Genomic DNA, 23,415 nt, shown 5'->3' with positions numbered 1-23,415 from the left:
GGACGCCCAACTCGAACACCAAAAGCGACTCATCATATATCAAGACATTACGCAGAATTTTGGCAAGCAGAACGAAGGAAATACCAACAAAGAGGCGTGGAGCACGCACGAAAAGAAGCCGTCGAAAAAAAGTAGTTCCTCTGAGTGGAGCATCACGTTTTCAAATATTTCATACATAAAATGAACTATTTCAAGATAAAATTTCGTTCCTCTTCTTTGAAACGTCCGAATCCACTTTAGCCTTGGCCTATAAACCAAAATCTACATAGAAATGTTTTAACGAGTGAGCAAAGCACGAAGCAACTGCGCCAGCGGCAACTAGCGGCTCTGAGGCAGAGGAATGCGCACCATAAATAATCATTCATTGGGTTAAAATACACTAATAGAAGACGATGCGCAGAAGCTTTTATATTTGCTCAGCATAACCTGGTCAAGGAGCTACTTAGAATTCGTCTATTAATAATGACCGCAATTCCTCATCAAAAACTGCGGTACGAAAATCCGAGAACGTTGAGAGTGATTTGGAGTGAAGGGAATATTATTTATCGGGTCTGCCCATTGTGAGATTCCACTGTCTGTGAAATTCGCATTATTTATGTTGCAAGGAACCATTCATGTTAGCGAAAAATCATCTTTTAAGAAATCAGGATGGAAATTCAAGTATATAATTTGCCTATGAATTGTCTCTTTTTACTTAGCTGCTTATCCATTACACACTTGAAACTAGAAAAAAATGGAATCAAACGCCGATGAAAGCACGTATCCTTTCAAAAACCTAGATTTTTTAATCCTTGCATTTATGTGCGCTACGTTATTTTTATTCCTTAAGAGATAATAATTATAGATATATAGTAATACGCGTCCGGAAGTACTTTTCTTAGCATTCCTTCAAGAATTCCGGCCCCGACTGTTCCGTACAGTGGCTTTAACGCCTGGACGGGAGGCAACGGCACTAGCTTTCCTGCGTTCAAGGTTTCCTACGCATCAGAGACGTAACGACTGTGGCCCGGTTTTGCGTTAGAACGGGTTCCGTAGACCTACGAATATTATGAGCCGAACAACAGCCTTCCTGTGGGTCTTAAAAGATGTCAAGCCATTTCTTCAGTCTTAACAAGTCACAGCGTAAGTCCTAACTTAATAATCGTGCCAAACACTATTGAATCTGCCAAGTTGCAAAATTCACCAATAGAGAACGCGCGCTCTGTGCTTCACTGCACACAGTCCTTTCTTCTTAGTCTCTAGAACGCATATTCAGTTCAACAGATGAGTCGAATATACTTGCATTCCAGCGCTAGATAGTTTTTATCCAACGTATTTGCCATGTTTTTTAATAATCCGTAGTACAGGAAACTCATAGATTGTACACGCAGACGAAAATGTTCAACATTCGTGTACTTTGGAGTGGGTGCTAGGTCCTCTATTTTGTGCTCTGCCATCCTTGAAAGCATCTGTGTAAACCTTATTTTCTGTTCCGCCTGTCTTTCATGGCTTTAGATGCTTTTGACTAGCTAGGTCGCCTTTTCCTGTTTCTGTCTGTCCCTGTCACTGTTTCCGGTTGGTGTTCGGCAAGCTTCTCTTGCGGTGTTCTTTGCTGAACTTCCTCGTTTTTGCTGTGGACTTCTGGCGTAGTAACTTACTTTGAAGTTACCTTCTGATGGCAGTTCTCACATATAAAGCTACAAACGAATTTTGAGACTGCAGCTTGCATTTTGTACCTTAGCGCAGTATTTGCTTGCAACATTTTCAGATCTTTAACGTGCCGTTAGCCATGTTCAAACTTAAATTTCGTTGGTCAGCGAGGTAGTTATCTGTCGATGCCCATCGCACAGTATCGGCTTTTCATTAATCCATCTGCACATTAAGCATGTTCTAATACGTTATATTTTCTAACGTATCTGGAATCATTATTCAGTTCTTCCTTAAGTGGTTTTTGTATACCACGTGGTCCAGTAAGGACAATTATACTGTTTCTTGTTTCGCTGATTATGGACCGACTTGTAGTAATCATGCATTTACGTGAAGCTTTTTCTATTTATTTCCAATCTCATATCGCTGATGAAAATATGTTTAAAGACAAGAAGCTCTACGTGGCTTGGTCTGCACTTTTTTAGTCTGCACTTATTTTCTAGTACGATCTCTAACCCACACGCTGCCTTAAACTGGAATGTTAGTCTCTGCGAGGGATAGACGCTATCAGCGTGTTTTTTTTTTTTTCAGCACTGCTCAAAATGGCTCTGAGCACTATGCGACTAAACTTCTGAGGTCATCAGTCGCCTAGAACTTAAAACTAATTAAACCTAACTAACCCAAGGACATCACATACATCCATGCCCGAGGCAGGATTTGAACCTGCGACCGTAGCGGTCGCTCGGCTCCAGACTGTAGCGCCTGGAACCTCGCGGCCACTCCGGCCGGCACAGCATTGCAATCAGCAAAAATCTTTTTCTGTTCTTTGCATGCTTCACAGTTTGGAAGGTAAGCGATGGTACGGAGGTTCCAAAACTGTCTACTGCATGTCATATTATGTTTCACGTGGTTGCTGTGCATCTCTATATTTCACGATTTGTGTGAAAAGGTGTTAGGTTACTAGATGGAGCCACGCATGTTCACTGCTCATGATTTACCTACAAGGTGGACCATTTACATGTTCCTCAAATGAGATGATGAAACTGCTATAAGTATTTGTGATTCTAAAATCCATTGAAGTATTCATTTACGCCCCCAATTCCCTCCTTTGCGCAAACCAAGCACTGCCTACTCTTGACTGTGTGTTTGAAATATAGTCATACTGCGTTATACGTCATTGCTCAGCAGAACTATACGTTAAAAGGAATACACATCCAGGGCATTTTTTCTGGAGACGTATTTTAATGTACTCAGGACATTACAAAACAAAGTGGGTGGCTTACAAACTAAAGAGTATTTCCTACATAGACCCATTATCGAGGTTTCCTATGCGATTCACAGTTTTTGGATGATGGGAACTCTCATATAGATCTGTAGATTTTGAGAATAGGGCCCACTTTTCAAACAGGTTTCAAGCATATACTGAATAGTGTCATTAATCTCAGTTTTTGTTTTAGCAGCGATGTCGACCAGAGTGCATAGAGATACAGTTAGAGGCTTTTATACTTTGTACACTTCGTGCTGCATTAGTGACACGGAAGTTTGTAGTTAGCACGTAGCGAAAATTCAAAATTTGTGCCAGTCCGGAACTCGAAAGCGGGTTTCCTGCATATATCGAGCGGTTCCTTCAACCACTATGCTACCTGATCTCGCCTCTAGGTCGGACTTAAATATTAACTGTCACTGGAATTTCCACTTTTGATTTCCGAACACTAGCACCAGAGGTATATGCGGATATGCGGAAGTACTGTCCCTGGAAAAACGATGCCTGTGGATGACAGTAGCGTGTCCCTCAACCATGGATATTAATGAAAAGAGTCGAATGCATTGAAGGTTTGGCATATCTCAGTAAGTCACACAAATACAATTTGATGTCACTGCGTTTACATTGATTTTATTCGCCTCGATCTATTAATAACATTTAAGAGCACTTAATTCGGTGTAGTTGGTTGTGTATAGCAGAGAACGTAGAGTTACAGTTTGAGAAGTGTCAGTGATATTTCATTTCATTGCCCACGCTCTTTACCGACCGTAATATTACGTAATAAAGTAAGTTCACTTAACTGAATATGCAGTGGGAAATTCCAGTTCATTGCGGCAATCCATCTATAAATCGAACCTGTGGTTTGCTTTATATGGAGTTTTGAAGACAGCGAAGCAGCAGAATTCAAAGATGAACGCGGTAGCCATGTTTGCTGATTTCCTGTGAGCGCGAGGGAAAACAAACAGGCGAACAGCAGCGACGATGGCGTGGGCGGAAGCTGTTTGCAGTAGAAGTTCCAACGTGTCTTCTCGAACCTTCTACTACACATTTCCGATGAAAGAAAAAATAGGACGCAATTTGAGTGCAATGGATCCTGAGGAATGGACTCGTCCATGTCTCTCAAGTGAGGCAAAGAATAGTGAGTCAATAATTATATTGCTTAGAAGATAAATGTGCGTAGCAAAATTCTCGTCGTGGTTGCTCTGAATGATTACGAGCGTTCGTCGCCGCCTGTGCTAACGCCAGTATTTTGGTTACGTTACCTAAGGAAATTAATGTATCTGACGCCAGAGACGGGGAAGAGTTTGCTGATAAAGACAGCTGTCCATTATTTTGAGGAGATCATGCTGAGTGCTGGCTTAGCAAGGACTATGTTGCCTGCAGCGGTTGAACCTCAGTGGCGAAATAATTAATTTATATTGCCAAGGGAAATATGCAAAGCCGTATAGGAAGTGACTTTTCAATGGTGAAAAAATGTTTGGTTTGTAATATGACAAACTTTCAGTCTTAAACGTAGTTAGAGAATGGCGAACAATGCTTACGGCGGACCATTGCGTCACTGCGTGCTGCTGTTTTTGTAAGTAGCGCTGTGGTATATTGTCAGTGCTGTTTAGATCGTCGCTGACAGCCTCATGGTCGGTATCGTATAAACATGGTAGATACGGATCTTTGACTGATTGGTGCCAAGCATAATTTCAGTATTGTGCAATTTAAAAAGTCCCGCATGCAGAAATATCTGAATGGGACGGAAATCGATAGATGTGATGTGTACATGTGCAAACAAATGATTACAATTTCAGAAAAGTTTGATGATTTCAAAACAAAGGACTTCTCAAAATGAGTTCACAAAATGAAGAAGTCAGTGACGCGTTGGTCAGTTCCGTCCCGTATGCAAGCAGGTGTATGATGTCCTCGTGAGAGTTACCGTGCCACATACTGTCCAGTTGTCGCGCTATGTCGTTAAAATCCCGAACTGGTTGGAATATTATTTGCTAGCCACCACTAATGAAAGCCCTTTTAGAAACAGACGTTGTGTATGTACTCTCACACAACCTGTAGAAACCATGGAAAAATTTGTAAAAAGATAGAACGATATAAATCAATGGAATCTGCATTTTGTATAGTTCGTTACCTAACTCCAGCGTTACAGGTTTCTTGATAGGTCTTTTTAAGTACAGAAGCCCTTTAGTTCGTCGTATGTTCCATTGTATGTGCTTAGAACTAATAGTGACTGTGACTGTTGCGTTCAGACGATAGCTGAGTTGGTTTCTATCCTATTAAGAATAAGACTCTCAAAGAGAGAAAAAGTATCAGCGTGCACTCTGTATCTTCCACAGCGGGAGTCATCCTAGTGAACGGGACGCAACCTGTTGCAGCTGAAGGACCACGTCGGTGCCACTGATGTGCATAATTTCGGATCGGATTAAATTGTTTCTCGTTTCCAGCAGCTAAGATTACCAGACTTTCGGAATGGAAAAGGCGGAGCTCACCAACTGCAGCGACATTGGACTATCGACGTCTGGCACAAAACCGATTACAGAGTCTTTGCCAAAAACTGAGACGTTTCTGTGGCATTGTGGTATTCGGATATCTTGACTTACTTTATATGGTGGATACATCTCGTGCACCTCTAAGAATGAATTCAATAAATATTGATGGCATCTACACGGGCGGCGGAGGCTGTATGGAGCAGACTGGACTGTTTTTTTAAGTTGGAGGATATCGGAAAACTTGAAACAGTTGTATAGTTTGAAAGGAGGCCGGCTCAACGTAGGATACGGAGAGACCAAGGAAACCTCTACTGTCAGACAACCATCGCAGCAATAGTAGAAAACATTAAAAAACAAAACAAACGATGTTCTTGTCTACTTGCTAATCTAATGCCTGTTTTATCTCTTTCCTCATTAGCAATCCTTACTACCACGTTCTGTCTTGCGTTAAGTATAAGGTCCCAGATTGGGATTAAAATTCAGGGTGAAAGCATATCAATGATAGGATTCGCTGATGACATTGCTGTCCTCAGATTATGGACTGAGAGTAAATGAAAGAAATCCAAAAGTAATGAGAAGTAGCCAAAATGAGATCATCGAGGAACTTAACATCAGAACTGCGGATCACGAAGCAAAGGAATTCTGCTACTTAGGCAGGAAAATAAGCTATGGTGGACGAAGCAAGAACATTCGAAGCAGGCTAGCACTGGAAAAAAGGACATTTCTGGCCGAGAGAAGTCTGCTGGTATCAAATCCAAGAGAATTATACTAGTATCAAACACGGGCCTTAATTTGAAGAAGAAATTTCTGATAATGTATGTTTGGAGCGCAGCACTGTATGATAGTGAAGCAGAGACTGTGGGGAAACCAGAACAGAAAAGAATCGAAGCATTTGAGATGTGGTGCTGGAAGAGTATGTTGAAAATTAGGTGGACTGATAAGGTAAGGAATGAAGAGATTGTCCGTAGAATCGGCGAGGAAAGGAAAGGAGAACAATGACAAGAAGGGACACGATGATAGAATATTTGTTAAGACATCAGGGAATAACTTCCATGGTATTAAATGTAGAGGGTAAAAACTGTAGGGAAACACAGTGATTGGAATACACCCAGAAAATATTAGACGACGCAGGTTGCAATTGCTACTCTTAGATGAAAAGGTTTGCACAGGGCAACAATTCGTGACGGGCCGCATCAAACAAGTCAGAAAGTTGATGAGTATTCTGTCATTCCATCATATACCAACATCTCGTAAAGCTTTAATAAGGATAACAAATTGAGCGTATGGTTATATGATTTACAAGTGACGTCACCATTATGGCATACAGCACGCCTCACTACCTAGCGTCTCGTTACCTGAGAGTTATAGTATGACGATATTAGGGATGATCATGTAATATGTGAAGCACGTGTTTCTTATGTAGCTGTCAGTGCGTTTGGGTGACTTTATTTTTGTGTTGGCAACACTGATTTTGGCCATGTTGATTTTTCAGTCGACGTCGTTGTAAGCACCTGGTGTATTGATAAAAATAACACTATCTCAAGTTGATGATTCATTTACTTGTTGGTCATACTAACAAAACAAAACTTAAAGCCTTTTCCCATTGAAAGGCGAGATGTGTGGCCCCTGTGGCGTTTGATATAAACGCAGAGTAGGTGTATACCGCTGCTCATCAGTCCCCTCATTCAGTGTCTGTGGATCTATGCTAGCCTCTGCAATGTGCGTTGAAAAGAGGTGCTCGTTAGGAAAGGCGAAGTCTGAACCCAATTACGGAAAGATAGTCATTCCTACATGTATCGTTAATCTGTAGCCTTCACCACACAAGTTTCTGCTTAGGGGTTTCCCCACTTAGTGGACGCTACGCTCTCGTAGTGAGTCACGTCACCACCGCCAGGGAAACTCAGCCTGCTTGCCTGAGCCTCCGCTTTCCAGCCTGCTGCGGAACTCACCCGCAGAGCCGTTGTCATCGTCGTCGCCGTCGGCGGCCTGCGTCTGTTCCAGCAGGTCCGAGATGGCGGCCTCCAGCTCGCTGAGCGACGGCGTCATGGAGGAGCGCCTACTGGAGCCTGCTGTTGCTGGAGAGCCCTCTGACAGGCTGGCCGGCACGCCCAGCTGCCGCAGCACCGCCTCTGCCTCCACCTCCGGGTTCCGCAGCGCCTGCGCACCAACAAGGGACGTGTCACGGCAACAGCTGACTCCACTCCACCGGCAACACCACTGCCCGTCTTGAAAGCTTACTGTCGCTTGTTAAAAGGCATTTCGAATTTACGCCACCTCGGCTATTTTTCACAAGTATTCATTTTATTAAATCTTACACGACTGGCTAATTTCGTCACTACAGGCCATTTTTAAGCACAGTAGGTATCGATGTGCTTTACAGTTATAGTATACAACAGTTGTAATGTACAACACGTCGAAACTTACTGCACTTTTAAGCGACCAGTCGTGCAAGCTGTAACAAAGTGAATACTTGTCAAAAATATCCGAAGTGGAATAACTTTTAATAAATATATGGCTTGGAATAGGAATTAAAGTCCAAGGAGAGTAAATAAAACCTTTGAGATTTTCCGATGATGGTGTAATTACGACACAGACAGCAAAGGACTTTCAACAGCAGTTGAATGGACTGGGCAGCGTCTTCAAAGGAGTGTAGAAGATGAACATCAACAGAAGCGAAACAATCATAATGGAGCGTATCAAAAATTTTATTTTAGTGGGGGCCCACAGCCTTAAAGTATTCTGAGAATGAAAACATGGTCCAGGTAGGTTGTACTTTTTTATTGTCTATGCAATTGGTCAACTTCATCCTCTGGTCATTTTCAAGTAAGTATCTTAAGCTTACAGCATCATTTTCCAGTTCACATGTACCAGCCATATATTATAATGTAATATGAATTGGTAGCTGAAGATATGTGTTTGAGAATGACAAAAAGTTGAAATTGGTTAATCGCATAGATAATCAAAAGAATGCAGCCTACCAAGAGCATGTTTTCATTATGAAAGTAATGCAATGTTGTTGAATTAAATGAGATGATGCTGAGGGAATTAGATAAGGAAACGAGACACATAAAGTATTAGAGGAGTTATGATATTTGGGCATCAAAATAACTGATGATGGCCGAAGTAGAGAGGATATAATATGTGACCTGGCAATGGCATGAAAAGCGTTTCTGAAGAAGAGAGACCTGTCGACATCTAAGATAGTTTAAGTGTCAGGAAGTATTTTCTGAGAGGAAGTATGGAACCGAAACTTGGAAGATAAAGAGTTTAGACAAGAAGAGAACAGAGTCTTTGAAATATGGTGCTACAGAAGAATGCTGAAGGTTAGATGGGTAGATCACGTAACTGATAAGGAGGTATTGACTAGAATTCGAAAGAAAATTAATTTGTGGCACAACCTGACTAGAAGATGCGATAGGTTGACAGAACACATTCTGACCCATCAAGGGATTACAAATTTAGTACTGGTGGTAAGTGTCAGAGGTAAAAATAATAGAGGGAAACCAAGAGATGAATACAGGAAGCACATTCAAAAGGATGTAAAATTGCAGTAGTTATTCAGAAATGAAGAGGCTTGCACAGGACTGAGCAGCATGGAGAACAGCATCAGAACAATCTTGGGGCTGAAGACCACACCATCAACACTACTGCTGTACCCCAATGAAGAAAATGACTATCGTTTATTTAATTTAACTATGCACTTTGCCAGGCAAATAAAGTTAGGCACCCAGAAGACATGGATTTCAATGTAACTTCTTACATTTACAAACCTTCGGTTGGCCTTACAGCTGTCACACTATGTTAGGGGTAGAACGGCCACCAGAGTGCATTAGTGTTACTCCTGTTTAGTGTCGTTACCACGTCCAGCAGGGTAAATGAGAGGCGTGAAAATCTTAAGGCATTTAGTGAACACTGTGAAGAAAACAGAGATACCACGTACTCGTTTCAAATTCAAATAGCTCTAAGCACTATGGGACTTAACATCTGAGGTCCTCAGCCCCTAGATTTAGAACTAGTTAAACCTAACTAACCTAAGGACATCACACATCCATGCCAGAAGCAGGATTCGAACCTGCAACCGTAGAAGCCGCGTGGTTCCGGACTGAAGCGCCTATAACCGCTCGGCCACAGCAGCCGGCCGTACTCGTTTGAGGCCGCGCTGTCAGCACCTTCCAGAGATTGAAGAAGCATCGCCGTGGGTTTCTATTTGGCTGGCTGGTGAAATCGTGCAGTGTCTTAGCTCTGTGACAGTGTCCAGACTTGGACAGCCTGGGAACGTGAGGCAAGCATCCTCGTCGTCAAGGTTCTTGCCTTAACACCTTAATGGAGGATCACTGTATTGTGCACCAAGCAAGTTCCATCCCCGTTTGTATCTGCATCTACCATCCGAAAACGTATAGTGATCTTCTTGGAACGTTTGTATCATTCTGTACCATAGGACGGTGACTAGAAACCACCGGACAAGTTAATTACTGCCCCACGCGTTAGGTGCCGTTAACAGCACAACACAAACGGCTTCGTCTGGATTATTGCCGCGACGGGGAAGCTTGGAATGCTGGTGAATGACGGCCCTTTGTGGTCAGCAATGAATCACGGTTCTGCACTACCTCGTACGGTCGTTGTCAGCTAGTATGGAGGTGGCCTGGGAAGATGTCCTATTCTTCCAGAGTTTTGGACAGACGCAGCGATGTTAATCTTCGCGCTACTGTGTTGGAAGCCACACGAGTTCAGGTCGCGGCTAGTACTGACTTAGGGAACTTTGACGGCATAACGCTATGTCACGAACATCCTGCATTCTCGTGTATTACCTGTCATGGTATTATCGTGGTACCATTTTTCTACAATACAATGCTCGTCGACATATCGCACGCGGCTCTATGTACTGTCTGCGCGATGCTGAGCTAGATCCCCAGATCTTCCCCCGACAGAACATGTGTACAATCATCTTGGGCATCGACTCCATCCCAGTGCCAGTACCCAAGATACCAAGGACAATTTACAACAGCTCTACGCCAGCTCACCGCATGAGAGGATACAACTTCTTGTTTTTCAGACCATCCCCAAACGAATCAGTGCATTCTTCCAGGTCAGATGGGGTGCAACGTCGTACTGGTAAGAGGACTCATACCGCCAAGTTCATTGTAAATTTGCCTCGATACCGTAATTACTGAAATGACATCACATACCTCCCAACTCGTGAAATTTCATTTCGTTTCCGTCTCCTTTTCTGGGTGCTTCATCCTTTTATCAGACAGTGTACTTCAAATTCGTTGCAGCATCTGACTTTAAAATATGAGAGTTGGTAACTTTCACAATAAGAAAAGCAACATATCACATCGCCTACTAATTATCAAATTGAATTTCAATTAATCATAACCGAGCGTTGTCGCGCAGTGGACTCCCATATGGGAGGATGAGTTTCAAACCCGCGTCCGGCTATCCTAATCTAGTTTTTCCGTGAGTTCCCTAAATCGCTTAAGCCAAATGCCGTGACGGTTCCTTTGAAACGACACGACCGGTTTCCTTCCCCATCCTTCCCTAATCCGATGGGATCGATAACCTCGCTGTTTGGTCCGCTCTCCCGAATCAACCAACCAACCAATTAATCATACGCACAATGGTTCTTAGACCCTGGACTGAACGGATAAAATACGGCTGTTAACTTTAAAGTAATTGGATTTGTCCTTATAGAACTCATCCATTCATTGCACTTGTGAGTGCAGTCTGTATAAATTGTAAATCTACAAACATCCTCTGAAAAGTATGCTGTAAGACGAAACTTCTGTTAATACACAACAAAATTTCATAACAGGCTGTCAGATTATTATTCAGACAATTGCGCTATACGTGGTCGCTGAATATTCCGCACGTCTGACTTATCTTACGAGACTGGAAATAACATGTTACCAAAGAATCAGGGACCCAATTGCCAGTACAAATCTCTTATAGAGGAGATCATAGTTAAAATGGGTCAGGAGCTTAGTATTTCCTGTTACAGGCTATTGTAAAAATTGGATACATGGCGAGGGTAAACAAAGGAAATCTCGGAATACAGCAGTTACATTTCAACAAGAGCTATTTAACATTCTATACATATATAAATTAATGTCCTCCGCTACGTTTCTCTGTATGTGAGGACTAATCTCAGAAGCTACAGTAGAGATTTTGATATTGTTTTCGCAAGAGCCTGTTTCCCGGGGAAGGTTTGTGTGCATAATCTGTAACCGCTATGCCACACAAGCTGTCTGTCATTAGACAGTGATATTGCGTGGTATTACTTTAGCAGTGCAGTGAAATGAGGCGAAACAGCGGCCCGGTTTCAAACTCACCACGTAATATACCTGTATCGACATCTATATCTATATTCCGCAAGCCACCTTAAGGGGTGTGCCGGACGGTACTTCTAGTAACGGTATCATTTGTAGCATTTCCTCTCCCGACCTCAAATGGTATTAGGTAAGGACTCCCGACAGTAAACCTCCGCATGGGTTAAAATGTCTCTGATTTCCTCGTCGTCTTTATGTAGCAAAATCTATGATAGGAAGTAATGTTGTACGTGACTCTCTAATTCAGTCACAGTTGCGATTTAATACAGGCAATTACCAATTTCAGTATTGAGGTTTGTTTCAGGCTCCATAAATCTGCAGCTGAAAACCACCGCATGTTAAGGAAGGCTTTTGGGGAGCAATCTTTGAGTCAGGCAAGCACATTTGACTGGTTAAAGCGAATTAAATATGGCCGGAATGCATGGAAGATAACGAAAATTCGAGCCAAACATCGTCAAGCACAATTCTGAAATTTTAGGCAGACAATCCATGATGTTTGTGGAAATAGTAGAATTTCGAAGGGATGTGTCAGTGAGTTACAGCTGATGAACTGAACATGAGGAATTATAGCTATGTTCACTCCTCGGCGTTTGAACACCGACCAGAGCAACCATAGCGTGTAGGCGCGCATGGAACTGCAGACAACAGTTCGAGATGATCCAGATTTTCTATCAAAGATCATAACTGTCATGGAAGAAGCCTAGAGATACTGACAGGTTTCAGATATATTATGTAATGGTAAGAAAGAGACTTAGGAAACAGGTTGTAAATTGTAAGACATTTCCAGGGGCAGATGTGGACTCTGACCACAATATATTAGTTATGAACTGTAGATTAAAACTGAAGAAACTGCAAAAAGGTGGGAATTTAAGGAGATGGGACCTGGATAAACTGACTAAACCACAGGTTGTGCAGAGTTTCAGGGAGAGCATAAGGGAACAATTGACAGGAATGGGGGAAAGAAATACAGTAGAAGTAGAATGGGTAGCTTTGAGGGATGAAGTAGTGAAAGCAGCAGAGGATCAAATAGGTAAAAAGACGAGGGCTTGTAGAAATCCTTGGGTAACAGAAGAAATATTGAGTTTAATTGACGAAAGGATAAAATATAAAAATGCAGTAAATGAAGCAGGCAAAAAGGAATACAAACGTCTCAAATATGAGATCGACAGGGAGTGCAAAATGGCTAAGCAGACATGGCTAGAGGACAAATGTAAGGATGTAGAGGCTGATCTCACCGGGGGTAAGATAGATACTGCCTACAGGAAAATTAAAGAGACCTTTGGAGAAAAGAGAACCACTTGTATGAATATCAAGAACTCATATGTAAACCCAGTTCTAAGCAAAGAAGGGAAAGCAGAAAGGTGGGAAGAGTATATAGAGGGTCTATACAAGCGCGATGTAGTTGAGGGCAATATTATGGAAATGGAAGAGGATGTATATGAAGATGAAATGGGAGATGTGATGATGCGTTAAGAGTTTGACAGAGCACTGAAATACCTGAGTCGAAACAAGGCCCAAGGAGTAGACAACATTCCCTTAGAACTACTGACAGCCTTTGGAGAGCCAGTCCTGACAAAACTCTACCATCTGGTGAGCAAGATGTATGACACAGGTGATATACCCTCAGACTTCAGGAAGAATGTAACAATTCCAATGCAAAAGAAAGCAGGTGTTGACAGATGTGAAAATTACTTAACTATCAGTTTAATAAGTCACTGCTGCAAAATACTAACACGGATTCTTTACAGACGAATGGAAAAACTAGTAGAAGCCGACCTCCGGGAAGATCAATTTGGATTCCGTAAAAATATTGGAACACGTGACGCAATACTGACCCTACGACTTGTCTTAGAAGCTAGATTAAGGAAAGGCAAACATACGTTTCTAGCATTTGTAGACTTAGAGAAAGCTTTTGACAATGTTGACCGGTATACTCTCTTTCAAATTCTGAAGGTGGCAGGGGTAAAATACAGGGAGCGAAAGGCTATTTACAATTTGTACAGAAACCAGATGGCAGTTATAAGAGTCGAGGGACATGAAAGAGAAGCAGTGGTTGGAAAGAGAGCGAGACAGGGTTGTAGCCTCTCCCCGATGTTATTCAATCTGTAAATTGAGCAAGCAGTGATGGAAACGAAAGAAAAGTTCGGAGTAGGTATTAAAATCCATGGAGAAGAAATAAAACTTTAAAGTTCGCCGATGACATTGTAGTTCTGCCAGAGACAGCAAAAGACTTGGAAGAGCAGTTGCACGGAATGGATACTGTCTTGAAAGGAGGATATAAGATGAACATCAACAAAAGCAAAACGAGGATAATGAATTGTAGTCGGATTAAGTCGGGTGATGCTGATGGAATTAGATTAGGAAATGAGACACTTAAAGTAGTAAAGGAGTTTTGCTATTTTGGGAGCAAAATAACTGATGATGGTCGAAGTAGAGAGGATATCAAATGTAAACTGGCAATGGCAAGGAAAGCGTTTCTGAAGAAGAAAAATTTGTTAACATCGAGTGTAGATTTAAGTGTCAGGAAGTCGTTTCTGAAAGTATTTGTATGGAGTGTAGCCATGTATGGAAGTGAAACGTGGACGATAAATAGCTTAGACAAGAAGAGAATAGAAGCTTTCGAAATGTGGTGCTACAGAAGAATGCTGAAGATTAGATGGGTAGATCATATAACTAATGAGGAGGTATTGAATAGGATTGGGGAGAAGAGAAGTTTGTGGCACAACTTGACAAAAAGAAGGGATCGGTTGTTACGACATGTCTGAGGCATCAAGGGATCACCAATTTAGTATTGGAGGGCAGCGTGGAGGGTAAAAATCGTAGAGGGGGACCAAGAGATGAATACCCCAAGCAGATTCAGAAGTATGTAGGTTGCAGTGGTTACTGGAAGATGAAGAAGCTTGCACAGGATAGAGTAGCATGGAGAGCTGCATCAAACTAGTCTCAGGACTGAAAACCACAACAACAACAACTGTCAATGGATTTCCAGAAAAGAAAGCAGCCGACTTCTCAGTGGAAGACACCATCGTCTCCGCCGGCCGAAAAAGCGCCCTAAGTTCGCAATTACATTCAGCAAATCTCAATTTTTTTATTCCTTTTTTAGATTTAGAAACTGTCCATATCTTCCATGTCACAGAGAAGATCTACTGCTACATTGTAAGAAGAATGAAGGAAAATTTTATACGCAAACTGCCTGTGGGATGGGAAAAAAAGACTGTCTGCTGCATCTTGACAATGTACCTTCATACACTTCCGGCACTGTAAGGAAGCTGCTGGCAAAAATCAACGTAACTGTTCTCATCAACTCTATCCTTTTGATCAAGCACTTCGCGATTGCTCTTCTCGAAAATAGAGGCCGTTGTGATTAAGGCGTATCATTAAATAACGCACTAAACTAATCTACCATTCACTTACCGTGGCTGAGGCGATGACCTTGTCGTAGCCGTTCAGTATCTTTGAGACGACGTCAGTGCGAGTGTTGACCTCGCCATTCTTGATAGGCTCCTCTTCGTGGTCGGTCAGCTCTGGCGACGGGGGCGGGGTGATGCTCTTGATCGATATCTTCTTCTTGCGCTCCTGAGTGATGGGCTTGGTGGGCAATATCTCCAGGTCGGTCCTGGACTTGCTCTCCTTGCTGCCGTACACGTTGAAGTCGTAGACGATGGACTGCAGCTCCTTCCTGACCTCCCGCAAGCCAGACTCGGTATCGGACTCCTCGGGGCGGCGGTCGTTGTCCGCGAAGAAGGCGGACGGCGAGTCGGAGGCCTCCCTCGGCTCGCGCTGGCTGTGGAACCACGGCTGCTCCTCGGACGGCAGGGAGCCCCGGGGCAGCGCCACGCCCAGCCGGCGCCGCTTGCCGCTGAGCCGGTGCGTCGGCGACAGCGGCGGGCCCTCGCCCGGCCTCACCGGGTTGTCGACGCCGCCCATCTCCCACGAGTCGTCGCTGTCCTCGTCCGACGACGACGCCGGCGAGTGCGACGGCGAGTGCGAGCGGCTCCGCGCCGCCAGCTGCTCCACCAGCTCCTCCGCGTTCACCGAGCCGAAGCTGCGGCACCGGCGCAGGTACGTTTCCAGACGCTCCACCTGCAGGGTGCAGAGTCCTTAAGAGCACTGTCACCGTCTGTATTACACAAACTACGTACCACAACGGAGATGCATATTTGTCAAAAATTGGTATTCAAAATTCTAAACCTTAGCAACCGTAGTTTGAATGCGTGGCACTGCAGCACAGTTTCTCCGCGCAGTTGGCAAGGATGGTAAACGGGGGACATGTTACCAGAGGATTAAAAGCTTCGCATATTTTATTCTGTGCATTCGGCTGGGCAGTGCCTATGCATCGCAGACAGGTGCACGAATAATATGCGTGGATGTCAGCATTTGAGAGAGGATGCATAGTTGTGCTCAAAGAAGCGATTCGCTCGACATTTGAATGGGAGCGAAGCCTCTATTGGACCATGTCTCCAGGTATTGGTGAAACATGGCCGAAGACAGTTTCAGGAAGGAAGCGGTCAGCCTAGAGAGACGACAGAATGTGACCACCGAGAAATCCTCAGAGAGGTACTCACAGCCCCGGATTCATCACTATCATCGTTCTCGTGTTTCAGCGGCAACAGGGACAATTAATAGCCGCCTCGCAGAAAGGGGGTTGAGCTCACGACGCCCCTTGCGCCAACTGCCATTAACCTCTCTACACCAACAAGCTCGTTTGTCCTGTGCCAGACATATACGGCCTGGAACGTCATGGGCTTGAGTAGAACTGTCTTTAGTGATGAGTCCCGCTTCGAACTGAGCCCCGATGACCAGCGAAGACTTGTCTGGGGACGCTCCCGACAGCAGTGAGATGCCAACCTGGCGCCCGCCTGCCATACGGCTCGATAAATAGGAGTGATGTGCTGGAATGTCATTTCTTGTCATAATAGGAGTCCTTTGGTCGTCATTCGCGGCATCGTTATCAGCGCAGTGGTACGGCTGGATATCCTATACTCCGTTTTGTTGCCTTCCGTAGCTTAAATTTCAGCAAGATAATGCCCGCTGTACATGGTGAGAGTTTCTGCTGCTTGTCTTTATGCTTACCAAACCCTACCTTGGCCATCAACTGAGAAGGATTGGAGTATGATTGGCAGGGCCCTCCTAAGACATCGCGATTTTGATTTCCTAACGTACCAGTTCGACATAATTTGGCACGATATCTCCCAGAAGGACATCCATCAACTCTATCAATCAGTGCCAAGCCGAACAGCTGTTTGCATAAGGACCGGGGGTGGACCAACGCGTTACTGACTTGTTCACTTTGTAAAGCTTTTTTTCTTCAATAAATTTTCCATTTTTTTCTGATGTAATCATTTGTTTACTCGCACATGTATATCACATCTACGATTTCTCTTCCATTCTTCCGTGGCGTCTCGTTTTCTTTTCTTTTGTTTTAAAGTGTACTAAGGCAAATGATCGTTTGCAGTTTTTTTGCGAATAAAGCCGTCTAGATTACTTACAGACGGAGAAATTATTTATAACGACATTCCGTCAAGTGCCACCACCATATCAAACCCATGACTCGTAAAACAAAGCTCAGCATCAGTTACAGTAAAACATTTGCTAAGAGGGGCGTCAATAAAAACTCCATATCAAGCGCACAGGTAATCACACGTATCGTAACGAAGTTATATTTTGGCTTGAATTTGGCACACTACAGAAGAGGTTTGTGAGACCGCTTTTCCTAACGACAGTGTTTCCTTGTTTCACTTTGATCCAGTTCCACACACGTTAAGTGGTAGTAGGCTTACTTTGATATGAAAAGTTTGAACTGAGAGAAGAAATGTAACGTATTACCCCGATCCCACCAGGAGACTGATGTAAAGGAATAAAAAGATAGTGTTACTCAAACGGCACGGGTAGCTGCTACGTAGTTTTCTGACATCAAGAATCTAGACTAAACGTCGATCTATTATTCGCTGGAACGTCTTTCGCATGCAGCTGATAAGGGCAACACTACGCCGCGCGGAGTGGCCGCGCGACTAGAGCCGCCATGTCACTAATCGTGTGGTCCCTCCCGCCCGAGGTTCGAGTCCTCCCTCGGGCATGGGTGTGAGTGTTGTCCTTAGCGTTAAGTTAGTTTAAGTAGTGTGTAAGTATAGGGACCGATGACCTCAGCAGTTTGGTCCCTTAGGAATTCACACACAAGCAAGCTAGGCAACACGACGATAACACCTACATACTTAGGTAGAACGGCTGAAAGCAAGGGGAAACTACAGCCGTAATTTTTCCCGAGGGCATGCAGCTTTACTGTATGATTAAATGATGATGGCGTCCTCTTGGGTAAAATATTCCGGAGGTAAAATAGTCCCCCACTCGGATCTCTGGGCGGGGACTACTCAAGAGGACGTTGTTATCAGGAGAAAGAAAACTGGCGTTCTACGGATCGGAGCGTGGAATGTCAGATCCCTTAATCGGGCAGGTAGGTTAGAAAATTTAAAAAGGGAAATGGATAGGTTAAAGTTAGATAAAGTGGGAATTAGTGAAGTTCGGTGGCAGGAGGAACAAGACTTCTGGTCAGGTGAGTACAGGGTTATAAATACAAAATCATATAGGGGTAATGCAGGAGTAGGTTTAATAATGAATAAAAAATAGGTGTACGGGTAAGCTACTACAAACAGCATAGTGAACGCATTATTGTGGCCAAGATAGACACGAAGCCCACGCCTACTACAGTAGTACAAGTTTATATGCCAACTAGCTCAGCAGATGACGAAGAAATTGATGAAATATAAGATGAGATAAAAGAAATTATTCAGGTAGTGAAGGGAGACGAAAATTTAATAGACATGGGTGACTGGAATTCGGTAGTAGGAAAAGGGAGAGAAGGAAACATAGTAGGTGAATATGGATTGGGGGAGAGAAATGAAAGAGGAAGCCGTCTGGTAGAATTTTGCGCAGAGCATAACTTAATCATAGCTAATACTTGGTTTAAGAAACATGAAAGAATATGTATACATGGAAGAACACTGGAGACACTAAAATGTATCAGATAGATTATATAATGGTAAGACAGAGATTTAGGAACCAGGTTTTAAATTGTAAGACATTTCCAGGGGCAGATGTGGACTCTGACCACAATCTATTGGTTATGAACTGTAGATTAAAACTGAAGAAACTGCAAAAAGGTGGGAGTTTAAGGAGATGGGACCTGGATAAACTGAAAGAACCAGAGCTTGTACAGAGTTTCAGTGATAGCATAAGGGAACAATTGACAGGAATGGCGGAAAGAAATACAGTAGAAGAAGAATGGGTAGCTTTGAGGGATGAAATAGTGAAGGCAGCAGAGGATCAAATAGGTAAAATGACGAGGGCCACTACAAAACCTTGGGTTGTTGTTGTTGTTGTGGTCTTCAGTCCTGAGACTGGTTTGATGCAGCTCTCCATGCTACTCTATCCTGTGCAAGCTTCTTCATCTCCCAGTACCTACTGCAACCTACATCCTTCTGAATCTGCTTAGTGTATTCATCTCGTGGTCTCCCCCTACGATTTTTACCCTCCACGCTGCCCTCCAATACTAAATTGGTGATCCCTTGATGCCTCAGAACATGTCCTACCAACCGATCCCTTCTTCTGGTCAAGTTGTGCCACAAACTTCTCCTCTCCCCAATCCTATTCAATACTTCCTCGTTAGTTATGTGATCTACCCATCTAATCATCAGCATTCTTCTGTAGCACCACATTTCGAAAGCTTCTATTCTCTTCTTGTCCAAACTATTTACCGTCCATGTTTCACTTCCATACATGGCTACACTCCATACAAATACTTTCAGCAATGACTTCCTGACACTTAAATCTATACTCGATGTTAACAAATTTCTCTTCTTCAGAAACGCTTTCCTTGCCATTGCCAGTCTACATTTTATATCCTCTCTACTTCGACCATCATCAGTTATTTTGCTCCCCAAATAGCAAAACTCCTTTACTACTTTAAGTGTCTCATTTCCTAATCTAATACCCTCAACATTACCCGACTTAATTCGACTACATTCCATTATCCTCGTTTTGGTTTTGTTGATGTTCATCTTATATCCTCCCTTCAAGACACCATCCATTCCGTTCAACTGCTCTTCCAAGTCCTTTGCTGTCTCTGACAGAATTACAATGTCATCGGCGAACCTCAACGTTTTTATTTCTTCTCCATGGATTTTAATACCTACTCCAAATTTTTCTTTTGTTTCTTTTACTGCTTGCTCAGTATACAGATTGAATAACATCAGGGAGAGGCTACAACCCTGTCTTACTCCCTTCCCAACCACTGCTTCCCTTTCATGTCCCTCGACTCTTATAACTGCCATCTGGTTTCTGTACAAATTGTAAATAGCCTTTCGCTCCCTGTATTTTACCCCTGCCACCTTCAGAATTTGAAAGAGAGTATTCCAGTCAACATTGTCAAAAGCTTTCTCTAAGTCTACAAATGCTAGATACGTAGGTTTGCCTTTCCTTAATCTTTCTTCTAAGATAAGTCGTAAGGTCAGTATTGCGTCACGTGTTCCAATATTTTTACGGAATCCAAACTGATCTTCCCCGAGGTCGGCTTCTACTAGTTTTTCCATTCGTCTGTAAAGAATTCGTGTTAGTATTTTGCAGCTGTGGCTTATTAAACTGATTGTTCGGTAGTTTTCACATCTGTCAACACCAGCTTTCTTTGGGATTGGAATTATTATATTCTTCTTAAAGTCTGAGGGTATTTCGCCTGTTTCATACATCTTGCTCACCAGATGGTAGAGTCTTGTCAGGACTGGCTCTCCCAAGGCCGTCACTAGTTCCAATGGAATGTTGTCTACTCCGGGGGCCTTGTTTCGACTCAGGGCTTTCAGTGCTCTGTCAAACTCTTCAGCAGTATCGTATCTCCCACTTCATCTTCATCTACATCCTCTTCCATTTCCATAATATTGTCCTCAAGTGCATCGCCCTTGTATAGACCCTCTATATACTCCTTCCACCTTTCTGCTTTCCCTTCTTTGCTTAGAACTGGGTTTCCATCTGAGCTCTCGATGTTCATACAAGTGGTTCTCTTATCTCCAAAAGTCTCTTTAATTTTCCTGTAGGCAGAGATACGCCTCTACATCCTTACATTTGTCCTCTAGCCATCCCTGCTTAGCCATTTTGAACTTCCTGTCGATCTCACTTTTGAGACGTTTGTATTCCTTTTTGCCTGCTTCATTTACTGCATTTTTATATTTTCTCTTTTCATCAATTAAATTCAATATTTCTTCTGTTACCCAAGGATTTCTACTAGCCCTCGTCTTTTTACCTACTTGATCCTCTGCTGCCTTCACTACTTCATCCCTCAAAGCTACCCATTCTTCTTCTACTGTATTTCTTTCCCCCATTCCTGTCAATTGTTCCCTTATGCTCTCCCTGAAACTCTGTACAACCTCTGTTTCTTTCAGTTTATCCAGGTCCCATCTCCTTAAATTCCCACCTTTTTGCAGTTTCTTCAGTTTTAATCTACAGGTCATAACCAATAGATTGTGGTCAGAGTCCACATCTGCCCCTGGATATGTCTTACAATTTAAAACCTGGTTCCTAAATCCCTGTCTTACCATTATACACTCCTGGAAATTGAAATAAGAACACCGTGAATTCATTGTCCCAGGAAGGGGAAACTTTACTGACACATTCCTGGGGTCAGATACATCACATGATCACACTGACAGAACCACAGGCACATAGACACAGGCAACAGAGCATGCACAATGTCGGCACTAGTACAGTGTATATCCACCTTTCGCAGCAATGCAGGCTGCTATTCTCCCATGGAGACGATCGTAGAGATGCTGGATGTAGTCCTGTGGAACGGCTTGCCATGCCATTTCCACCTGGCGCCTCAGTTGGACCAGCGTTCGTGCTGGACGTGCAGACCGCGTGAGACGACGCTTCATCCAGTCCAAAACATGCTCAATGGGGGACAGATCCGGAGATCTTGCTGGCCAGGGTAGTTGACTTACACCTTCTAGAGCACGTTGGGTGGCACGGGATACATGCGGACGTGCATTGTCCTGTTGGAACAGCAAGTTCCCTTGCCGGTCTAGGAATGGTAGAACGATGGGTTCGATGACGGTTTGGATGTACCGTGCACTATTCAGTGTCCCCTCGACGATCACCAGTGGTGTACGGCCAGTGTAGGAGATCGCTCCCCACACCATGATGCCGGGTGTTGGCCCTGTGTGCCTCGGTCGTATGCAGTCCTGATTGTGGCGCTCACCTGCACGGCGCCTAACACGAATACGACCATCATTGGCACCAAGGCAGAAGCGACTCTCATCGCTGAAGACGACACGTCTCCATTCGTCCCTCCATTCACGCCTGTCGCGACACCACTGGAGGCGGGCTGCACGATGTTGGGGCGTGAGCGGAAGACGGCCTAACGGTGTGCGGGACCGTAGCCCAGCTTCATGGAGACGGTTGCGAATGGTCCTCGCCGATACCCCAGGAGCAACAGTGTCCCTAATTTGCTGGGAAGTGGCGGTGCGGTCCCCTACGGCACTGCGTAGGATCCTGCGGTCTTGGCGTGCATCCGTGCGTCGCTGCGGTCCGGTCCCAGGTCGACGGGCACGTGCACCTTCCGCCGACCACTGGCGACAACATCGATGTACTGTGGAGACCTCACGCCCCACGTGTTGAGCAATTCGGCGGTACGTCCACCCGGCCTCCCGCATGCCCACTATACGCCCTCGCTCAAAGTCCTTCAACTGCACATACGGTTCACGTCCACGCTGTCGCGGCATGCTACCAGTGTTAAAGACTGCGATGGAGCTCCGTATGCCACGGCAAACTGGCTGACACTGACGGCGGCGGTGCACAAATGCTGCGCAGCTAGCGCCATTCGACGGCCAACACCGCGGTTCCTGGTGTGTCCGCTGTGCCGTGCGTGTCATCATTGCTTGTACAGCCCTCTCGCAGTGTCCGGAGCAAGTATGGTGGGTCTAACACACCGGTGTCAATGTGTTCTTTTTTCCATCTCCAGGAGTGTATAATCTATCTGATACCTTTTAGTGTCTCCAGGGTTCTTCCATATATACAACCTTCTATCATGATTCTTAAACCAAGTGTTAGCTATGATTAAGTTGTGCTCTGTACAAAATTCTACCAGGCGGCTTCCTCTTTCATTTCTTAGCCCCAATCCATATTCACCTACTACGTTTCCTTCTCTCCCTTTTCCTACACTCGAATTCCAGTCACCAATGACTATTAAATTTTCATCTCCCTTCACTGTCTGAATACTTTCTTTTATTTCATCATACATTTCTTCAATTTCTTCGTCATCTGCAGAGCTAGTTGGCATATAAACTTGTAGTACTGTAGTAGGTGTGGGCTTCGTATCTATCTTGGCCACAATAATGCGTTCACTATGCTGTTTGTAGTAGCTTACCGGCATTCCTATTTCCCTATTCATTATTAAACCTACTCCTGCATTACCCCTATTTGACTTTGTGTTTATAACCCTGTAGTCACCTGACCAGAAGTGTTGTTCCTCCTGCCACCGAACTTCACTAATTCCCACTATATCTAACTTTAACCTATCCAGGAGGTATTGAATACAATTGGGGAGAAGAGGGGCTTGTGGCACAACTTGACTAGAAGAAGTGATCGGTTGGTAGGACATGTTCTGAGACATCGAGGGATCACCAATTTAGTATTGGAGGGCAGCGTGTAGGGTAAAAATCGTAGAGGG

The 23,415-nt window shown here is 43.9% G+C and overlaps 1 protein-coding gene across 1 annotated transcript in view; it reads right to left on the bottom strand.

Moving 5' to 3' along the window:
- LOC126188074 (uncharacterized) overlaps nt 1-23,415 on the bottom strand; it is a 260,110-nt gene that overhangs the window by 10,301 nt on the left and 226,394 nt on the right. Inside the window, exons 5-6 of the mRNA XM_049929523.1 lie at nt 15,120-15,788; nt 7,329-7,536 (exon numbers count right to left, since the gene is read on the bottom strand). Of these exons, the coding sequence (XP_049785480.1) occupies nt 7,329-7,536; nt 15,120-15,788 (877 nt within the window). The remainder of the gene's footprint in view (nt 1-7,328; nt 7,537-15,119; nt 15,789-23,415) is intronic.

The sequence above is a fragment of the Schistocerca cancellata genome, chromosome 5 (genome assembly GCF_023864275.1).
Source record: "Schistocerca cancellata isolate TAMUIC-IGC-003103 chromosome 5, iqSchCanc2.1, whole genome shotgun sequence".
Classification (NCBI taxonomy): Eukaryota; Metazoa; Arthropoda; class Insecta; order Orthoptera; family Acrididae; genus Schistocerca; species Schistocerca cancellata.
This window is presented reverse-complemented; position numbering and strand designations above follow the sequence as displayed.